Raw genomic sequence first — 9,808 nt, 5'->3', positions numbered from 1 at the left:
AAAAACTTAGATCCAATTTATGTTTTATCTCACTATGGGTTTATCCAAAACTTTACACCAAAGTTATTATTGTTATTAATCAATCAAATTGAGTCGTATTTTCCTTTCGGAAACTTTCTGAGACAAATTCTCCTTTTCTGAAGTTCATTTAACCTCTTTTGGCGTTTGTAATACATAAATCATAGGAAATCCGCCATCTTAAAGAGCGGAAATCGTTTCTGTTTCGGAAAAGAAAATTATTATAGGTACACTTTTGGTCGATTAAATCCACACATCCATAAAGTCTCAAATTCTGAGTTCTATTTAGTTAATCCCCTTGGTTTAAAGTTAAAAAAAAAACTTAGATCCAATTTAATGTTTTATCTCATAAAAGTGTGGCTTCGCTCCGGCCATAGTATTTATCTATCTACCTATAGGAAAACGAGCCCCTAAGTCAGCACTATATCTTGAGGTTTGTTCAATAATACCACTCTTAGACCCCTTAATAGTAGGTACCGAAAGATCTTACCGTATTAATATAATTGTACAAGCTCAGACCATCCCTCCAAGGTACTTCCAGATCACAGGATAAGTTGGATGTTTTGATGACAGAACTCTTGTCAAGGAGTGCCAGCCCTGCCGCCAATACGTGTACGGAATCATACATCAGGGCTGGCTCGGCCTGAAACAAAGAAGATAAAGTTTCTTAAAACAAGCGCCAAATTATAAATAAGTACATAATCGCATAATCCTCAATTGAACGAACGGAGAGGGGTTATTTTAAGAGATTTGATAGAAAGAACTCTAACAACGGAGGTCTTTATAGTCCCGAAATTGAAGATAAAAGGAAGTCAGGATAGGAGGAAGCCAGCCGTTCCGAGAACGAGCCTTATCTGTTTCGGATCAATTTTGCCCCAGCTGGACATGAAATTCACAACCTAGCGCTGACGGGACGCCTGCTCTACCCACCAAGCTAACTGGGCTGGCGAAGAGGGACAGGATAGGAGAAAGCCAGCCGTTCAAAGAACGAACAGCCTCTGTTTAGGATAAACTTCGCCTCAGCTGGGAATCGAATCCACAAACTAGCTATTACAAGAGGCTACTTTTCAAGCTGACCAAGCTGGCAGTCCAAGTTTCAACTCGACGGGGTTTGCAGTTGCATTTGTTTGTTAGTTTGCACAATACTTCACCATGTAGACCAGAACTTTCTACTCTCATAACTCAACCCAGATATTCAATGTAATGAAAAGCACCAAATAATTAATGTTTTCTTTTTTTATTGTCCTGAAAAAAGATAAAAAATAATAAATTTAATACGTCTTATACCCATACATGTTTTGTTAAGTGCAAACAGCTACAAGAACTATAGTTTTTTGACTGTTTTACCCGAAGTATTTATCATGGAACAATGGTTATAAATTGTTGCTTGGTGTGCTTGAAAGTTATGTTCAGTAGACTGTAGAGTACCTACCTACTTTAAATTGGAAACTTTGCTAGGTAAACTCCAACATTTATTTATACATCATATGCAATGCATATTATGCATGTAGGTATTACCTATTACCTACTATGTATTAGTTTATTTCATTGAGTTTTTTTTTTTTTCCTTTTAATATCTAATTAATTTTCAACTATGATGAAAAGTCCCTTTGCTTAAACCCTGAGGACATTTTATTATTTTATTTTTTACTAAAAAGTCATTAAAAATATTTTTCTTTCTTCCCCTGAAAATTTTCTTTTTTTCCAAGATTTTTAATTACCTTTCACAAGTTTTTTCCTTAGGATTTTTTTTTGAATTTTCTTAAATTTTAATTGCTCGAATAAAATAATCCGAAATTAAAAAAAGCAAACAAAGTTTTATTTAATTAAATTTATTATTGTAAGATTTTTCATTGTTCGTATTTATTTTTCCGACTTATTGTATTTTTTTTTTAAGTCTCTAAGCTGGATAAGAAAGTTCCATCTGTTGAAATAATTACTTTTGTGTCAATCTGGACTAGTGGTTCTAGTCAGTTCTATGGAACTCACTCAGAAAAAGGGGGACCCTACGGGGGTCTCATATTTCTGATTGGGCCCCAAATTCGGGAGGCCCCGCAGGGCCGTTTTTCTGACCTAGGTAGTTCTACAGTTCACTCAAGTAGGTAATACCTATACCTACAACTTCTTCTTCTTCTTCTTCTTTTTTAAAGAAGTTTGATAAAAATATCTTCCTTTTGTTCCTATATAAGTACCCCCAATGGTACTTTTGATAGAGGGAACTGTAATACTAATAAATAAATAATACTAATAAATACAAAATGTACACAAAATGACTATTTCAAAGACTTCAGGTATATTTTCCTTTCGGAAACGGAACCGATTCCGATGGCGCGCCATCTTGGATTTCCTATGGTTTAGTACAGGCGCCATTTCAGTTTCCGAAAGAGAACCGGTTCCGTTTCTGAAAGTTTCTCGAAAGGAAAATACAACTTTTCTAAACCTAATTAACCTAAACCTAATTACCCTAAAGGTCGGGACGTTAATCTGAGTTTAGACTGAGATTAATTTAAACTGATTTGCTATGGTCTTATCGTCCCGAAATCGAAGAGAGGAGGAAGACAGGATAGGAGAAAGCCAGCCGTTCCGAGAACGAACCATTATCCCATCCTACCCGAAGTATTTATCATGGAACAATGGTTATAAATTGTTGCTTGGTGTGCTTGAAAGTTATGTTCAGTAGACTGTAGAGTACCTACTTTAAATTTATTAGAAACTTTGCTAGGTAAACTCCAACATTTATTTATACATCATATGCAATGCATATTATGCATGTAGGTATTACCTATTACCTACTATGTATTAGTTTATTTCATTGAGTTTTTTTTTTTTTCCTTTTAATATCTAATTAATTTTCAACTATGATGAAAAGTCCCTTTGCTTAAACCCTGAGGACATTTTATTATTTTATTTTTTACTAAAAAGTCATTAAAAATATTTTTCTTTCTTCCCCTGAAAATTTTCTTTTTTTCCAAGATTTTTAATTACCTTTCACAAGTTTTTTCCTTAGGATTTTTTTTTGAATTTTCTTAAATTTTAATTGCTCGAATAAAATAATCCGAAATTAAAAAAAGCAAACAAAGTTTTATTTAATTAAATTTATTATTGTAAGATTTTTCATTGTTCGTATTTATTTTTCCGACTTATTGTATATTTTTTAAGTCTCTAAGCTGGATAAGAAAGTTTTTTAAAAGAATAAAATAATGTTAGATACCAGTATTAAGTTCTAATTTACACCAGGATAAAACTTTTGTTTAACTTTATTATCTACCTAACCTATCCACTCAAATAATTGAACCCTTTTATACAAGAAGTTCCTCACCCTCTGCTCAGACACTTTTTGCGTAAAAAAGGTTTTACTGTTTTGGAATGTTGGTGGAAATTCCCAAAGATACACGAGTTTTTGTCAAATCTACCAATACTTTTCAATGAAAATCAAAAGCTTTACGACTTTTTTACTCGAAACTCAATTTTTGTCTAGAGACCCTTGTTAAATAAATCCTCTTAACCGTACCGAATTCTTTTCTTTTGAAGAAAGAGCAGTAACTTTTGTCTTTAAAGCATTAAAAGAAACTTCCTTTCACGAAGTGCTCGCACATTAAAAAGCAAGATTAAAAAGGAAAGGCCTCCAATTTATGGCAGGTTTTGCACACAATTTTACTGGGCTATAACCAGTATAACCTCAAGAGTGCCTGTCATTTGGATAATAATAATTGTGGATCTACCTACTCTATCTAATTATTTACTGTATTAATCTACCTGATTATAGGATTTTTTTCTTCTAAGAAATATACATATCTAAGAATAATACAGGTAATACTTACGTAGTGCTTATTTATACTGTTCGAATAGGATTATAGAGAGTCTTTAGTCCAGGGGTGCACAAACTCAAGGTGACCGCGGGCCGCATTGGACCTTTTGTTGGTCGCGGGGCGCATTTTTTAGCTTAACGACCTCCCCATTTATTGAAAATGAAAGAAATTTTTGAAAATTAGGTTGTACGTATAGATCAAATTCAGAAAAAAATAATAAAAATCCTTTTTAACATAATTTTCTTCTGTTGAAAAATAAAATTGATTTTTCCTTAAAAATCGAAATGAGCTCGTGGACCGCACAAAAGGAGTTGGCGGGCCCGCAGTTTGTGCACACCTGCTTTAATCCATCATCAGTTAGTACTCCTACCACTATTATTGTGGTCAAATTATGAAATAATGTTAAGGGTAAAATTCCATACCTCGGGCTAGGATTGAACCCACGCCCTCCTGGTTGCCAAACGAGCGTCTAGGCACAATACTCCCCATTTAGGTGCTGGGTCAACACGAGAACACCAGAAAGTAACCCGTTGAAATATTTGCAATCGAGTACAAATTTTTTTTTTTTTTTTTTTCCACAGTTTTCCGAGAACGAACATTATCCCATCAGGATAAAATCCGCCCCGGGCGGGAATCGAACCCGCGGCCTAGCGATTAGAAGGAAGACGCCCTACCAAACAAGCAAACTTGGCTGGCGTTCTTCCGTCTTTTTCCTGTGACCTTTTAATGTCTACCGTGGCTGGTCTACTTCCTAACTTCTTCTGGGCTTTCAACATAGTAACGAGTGTTCATGATAAAGTAAGTCTAATTAATAAATTCTCAAACTATATTGAGGATAAAATTCCATAACTCGACTGGGATTGAACCCACGCCCTCCTGTTTAGCAGGCGACTGTCTTGAGCACTAAGCCACCGAGACAGTAAAATTCAATCAATGGAATCCTGGCTCCAGGCCTGCAAGAACCCCCACTCATCTACTCGAAAAGCACACTCCGAAGCTTAGGTCAGCCACTCATCATCAGGTACACCTGACAGTGTGTGTGTGATTATCAGGTGTCAGGTGTACCTATCAGGTCTACCTGATGGTGAGTCGCTGGCCTTAGGTGTAGGGTTAATCCCCCCCCTCCTCTACTTATAGAATGGGTAAGATGGTGTGGGCATCTGAGGGAGCTGAGGGTAGGGGGTCATCTGTATATGTGGCAGGGGCATCCCCCCGCCCGACACAGGGTACCCGGGGCCCATTGGCGGCACTGGCACTGGCGGATACATGCCGCCAAATGAGCTCGAGCCGCCATTATGGCCGCCAACCCCATTGTGGGTAGGGGACCCAAAGGAGTTTCGTTTGGTGAGCATCTCTGCCATCTTGTCCGCTTTGATACGACGGAGATGCATGAGGATGCGTTTTGGTGTGAAGGTCTCGAGGAACTTGTCCACGTCAATTGTACCATTGAGGAACTCTTCGGGAACTTTCTGAAGAAGACAGAGAAGAAGGAGGAGTGATTATTTTAATAAATAATCTCAATCTCAAATTCTTTGTGGTAAAGCAAGGCTTTTTCACAACTTTTGTGGATATCACAACATTACTAAGTGCCTCCTTTGCAATCAAGTTCCATATTTCAATAATTGTTTTGCACTGGTATTGCTGTCACTGGTTGCTACTCAAATCAAGTAGCTACTCAATTGTCCTCACGTGGCTGAGTGCACCCCGAACTCCAAGCACAGAGAGCCGAAAAAAAGCTTGGCCCCGCCGGGAATCAAACCCGGGCTCCTGCATTCAAGCCTAGTGTGATACCCACTCGGTCAAGGAGAAGTTATTATTTTAATAAATTATTGAACGAACAAACCACGTGAGTGTAGTTAATTAAAATAATTTAAATCACAAATATTTTCCTTGAGTTTAATAAATTATTGAACGAACAAACCACGTGAGTGTAGTTAATTAAAATAATTTAAATCACAAATATTTTCCTTGAGAAAAAAAAAAAGTTTCATAGAAGGAACAGTAATTGCCAAGGGTCCCATTGTCCTGAAATGAAATAGGGAACGAGAACAGGATAGAAGAAAGCCAGCCGTTCCAAGGATGAACGTTCAGGATAATATCCACCCTGGGGAAATCAAACCCAACGCCCAGCATTTACAAGATAGATGTGTTACCAACCAAGCTAACTAGGCTGGCTTTGTCAAGTCAAAAACTTGCCTTCCTGGAATCATGTTACTGAAACCATACTTTTTCTCCCTAAGTAGGCACTTAGGTACTCTTTGTAGAAACATGGTAATCTAAAGGTGTGACCAAACATAGTCAACCAGGCATTGATCAATGTTATTTTACATCAATCAATGATCAATCAACATTGATCAATGATCAGTCTACATTGATTGATGGTTGTCAAGTATGTGTGGACACACCTTAACAAGAGAACAAAATCAAGTTAGTTACCTCTGACTCTTCTTCTATTTCAGATGCCGCTGTCTGCAGTAGTGCGAGAACTGTATCCGTACTTACATTGTTCTTGTGACTTTCTGAAAATTAAACAAAACAAAATCAGTTTTTGTTTGTTTGTTTATCATTATTATTATTTTTCAAGAGGTTTGTCCTTTCTTATCGTCCCAAAATCAAAGAGAGGAAGACAGGATAGGAGAAAGCCAGTCATTCTGAGAACAAACCTCATCTGTTTAGAATAGAATATGCCTGTTTGAACTGATAGAATGAGACTGAAAAGTACCTTTACTCCCACAGTCTAAACAAGGTCTTATGTATTTGGTACAGACTAAGTTCAACAATCTTATAAGTAAATAATCTTGCTTTGGTGTCTTAACACAATCTAACTTACTTATAAGCTCTACTTTGCTCTCAACTGATTTACTCAGCTGTGTCAGTTGTTCGTTCAAATCTAACAATTGGCTTTTCTTTTCCAACAAGGCCTCTTCTTGACTAAGATTATACTCGGCTAGAGATTTGTTACTGGCAATCAGCATTTCTTTCTGTTCATTGGACTCTGTTGTCTGAAAATAAAAGAGGAAGGAAAAGAGTTAATAATTGTCACTTTCCCCCATTGTATACCTTCCAACTACATTTAGAACACTCCCAAGTACCTCAATTCTGTTGAGTGTCAAAAATATTGAGCAAGCTGGCTTGCACAAGAGACTTACCTACTAAAATGGGTGATGGGTGGTTGTCCATGGTATTGTGTGGTGCCATGAAGGGACATATTAGGTAGGTATTACAATATGAAACCATACTTTTTCTCCCTAAGTAGGCACTTAGGTACTCTTTGTAGAAACATGGTAATCTAAAGGTGTGACCAAACATAGTCAACTGGGCATTGATCAATGTTATTTTACATCAATCAATGATCAATCAACATTGTTGAATGATCAGTCTACATTGATTGATGGTTGTCAAGTATGTGTGGACATGGACACACCTTAACAAGAGAATAAAATCAAGTTAGTTACCTCTGACTCTTCTTCTATTTCAGATGCTGCTGTCTGCAGTAGTGCGAGAACTGTGTCCGTACTTACATTGTTCTTGTGACTTTCTGAAAATTAAACAAAACAAAATCAGTTTTTGTTTATTATGATTATCATTATTATTATTAAGGAGCACGGTAGCGCTCCGCCCCACCAAGTCAAGAAAGTTTGACCTTATTATTATTATTTTTAAGAGGTTTGTCCTTTTTTATTGTCCCAAAATTGAAGAGAGGAAGACAGGATAGGAGAAAGCCAGTCATTCTGAGAACAAACCTCATCTGTTTAGAATAGAATATGCCTTTAAAATGATAGAATGGGACTGAAAAGTCCCTTTACTCCCACAGTCTAAACAAGGTCTTGTGTATTTGGTACAGAATAAATTCAACAATCTTATAAGTAAATAATCTTGCTTTAGTATCCTAACACAATCTAACTTACTTATAAGCTCTACTTTGCTCTCAACTGATTTACTCAGCTGTGTCAGTTGTTCGTTCAAATCTAACAATTGGCTTTTCTTTTCCAACAAGGCCTCTTCTTGACTAAGATTATACTCGGCTAGAGATTTGTTACTGGCGATCAGCATTTCTTTCTGTTCATTGGATTCTGTTGTCTGAAAATAAAAGAGGAAGGAAAAGAGTTAATAATTGTCACTTTCCCACATTGTATACCTTCCAACTACATTGAGAACACTCCCAAGTACCTCAATTCCCTTGAGTGTCAAAAATATTGAGCAAGCTGGCTAGCACAAGAGACTTACCTACTAAAATGGGTGGTTGTCCATGGTATTGTGTGGTGCCATGAAGGGACATAGGTAGGTATTACAAAGCAAGAATTTCGGGAAAGGTTCGAACAGAAACCCAGAAAAATTCAACTGCAGTAACTGCACAGGTAAGCTTTGGTCACTGGTAACTTGTGACAGCTCTTTTTTGTAGCAATTTTCCATTGACGTGACTTCTGAACAAGTACCCAGGAGGGACTTGCTGTGTGTTTACAGAAAGTCATGGACAGATCTCTGGAAATCCCGGTACTTGTGTAGAAGTCACGTCCGTAGAATATTGCTACCAAAGGAACTGGCACAAATGAGCAGTGATCAGTGTTATTATAGGGTTAGGTTAAACACAAGAAGGAGTTTTCACAAATAGAGCAGTGATTAGTGTTATTATAGGGTTAGGTTAAATACAAAAAGGAGCTTTTCTTTTCCACGGACGTGACTTCTGCATAATTACCGAAATCCCTTCATCATGAACTTACCAGAGTGGCAGTGGCTTCTTTTGTGAAATTATTGAACGTCTCTTCATCGTTGACCAGCTCTTTGAGTTCCGAGATGTCAAGATGTTCTAAAAGACTCTCGAGGTTTTCCATGTCCAAAGCATACAAGTCGGTCTGAGATAATTAGGAACTGGTGAAATTAGATCTAGGATCTTTTGTTCAATACTGTGCAGTGTTCAATGTTCAATGGAAAATCACCTATTATGATTAGGAATGAATCAAGTTTGAATCATTTGATTGAAATATTGCACAAAGAAGAAAGAAGTTATCAAACGACTGGAATTCTCCCCTTTTTTCAACTACAGATGACAGTTTTTGAACCTTTAAAAAAGTAAAAAAAAATCAAGGATGCTTGAATCCTGTATGTTGTGGACTGTAAATCTACTCATAAAAATCATATAGACATATTAGAGATGTGAATACTAGCTACTGGATAAATGAATTTTGACTAAAGTTCAAAGTTTCAAACTTGAAATTTTTTCATACATGTAAAAATCTGGTGTGAACATCACACGACTTTCTATTACATTAAGTCGGACAGTTCTAAAAGTTTCACCATTCGATTCGGCGTGAAAAATCCCATGGGATCAACTATTCACATGCTTACTTGTTAATGGTTCACGAATAAAAGGGAAATTTGTCGACACATGGAAGTATCGAACCCGCAACTTCTCAACCGTAAGTCATACAGTACTAAAAGTAGCACCATTCGATTCGGTGTGAAAAATCACATTGATTAGAATATTCACATCCGAATGACCAAAGGTTTTCTATGTCTCTTACCGTTTTTACGAAATAAGGGTTAAGCAACAGTGACTTTGGTTAATATCAGGATGGGTGACTATCTGATTTTTACCAAATTGTTACAGTCGCGTCCTTGGAACATATCGGTATATCATACCAAATTTCATCGCTTTACGACAAACCTTTCTTGAGATATTTTGTTCACAACCTTTTCAACATTTTCCACGAAATGAGGGTTAAGTAACAATTACTTTGGTTAATATCTGGATGGGTGATTATCCGATTTTTACCAAATTGTTACAGTCGCGTCCTTGGACCATACCGGGATAGCATACCAACTTTCATTTCTCTACGACAAACCGTTCTTGAGATATTTTGTTCACAACATTCTACTTTTTCCCGTTTAAACCTGTAGTACGTACATACGTACGTACGTTACGTACGTACGTACGTAACGTACAGACCATGGGCTGAAAACTACTTTTTTGTTCTACTTTT

The 9,808-nt window shown here is 36.7% G+C and overlaps 1 protein-coding gene across 2 annotated transcripts; it reads right to left on the bottom strand.

The window, feature by feature from the left end:
- Positions 1–4,611: 4,611 nt before the first annotated feature.
- On the bottom strand, positions 4,612–8,989 carry LOC103507756 (vacuolar protein sorting-associated protein 37C). 2 transcript variants are annotated; one of them, XM_008472262.3, is made up of 4 exons: positions 8,549–8,989; positions 6,658–6,829; positions 6,264–6,346; positions 4,612–5,296 (listed from the first exon to the last, which is right to left on the bottom strand). In XM_008472262.3, exons 1-4 carry the CDS (start codon positions 8,657–8,659, stop codon positions 4,955–4,957), a joined length of 708 nt encoding a protein of 235 aa, XP_008470484.1. In that variant the 5' UTR covers positions 8,660–8,989; the 3' UTR covers positions 4,612–4,954. The 2 variants fall into 2 exon arrangements, with proteins under 2 accessions (XP_008470484.1, XP_008470483.1); XM_008472261.3 differs by lacking the exons at positions 6,264–6,346; positions 6,658–6,829 and adding exons at positions 7,283–7,365; positions 7,736–7,907 and having other exon boundaries at positions 8,549–8,972.
- Positions 8,990–9,808: the final 819 nt, after the last annotated feature.

The sequence above is a fragment of the Diaphorina citri genome, unplaced genomic scaffold (genome assembly GCF_000475195.1).
Source record: "Diaphorina citri unplaced genomic scaffold, Diaci psyllid genome assembly version 1.1 scaffold340, whole genome shotgun sequence".
NCBI classification, from domain to species: domain Eukaryota; kingdom Metazoa; phylum Arthropoda; class Insecta; order Hemiptera; family Psyllidae; genus Diaphorina; species Diaphorina citri.
The sequence above is the reverse complement of the archived record's forward strand: the minus strand, read 5'-3'. Positions and strand labels throughout refer to the sequence as shown.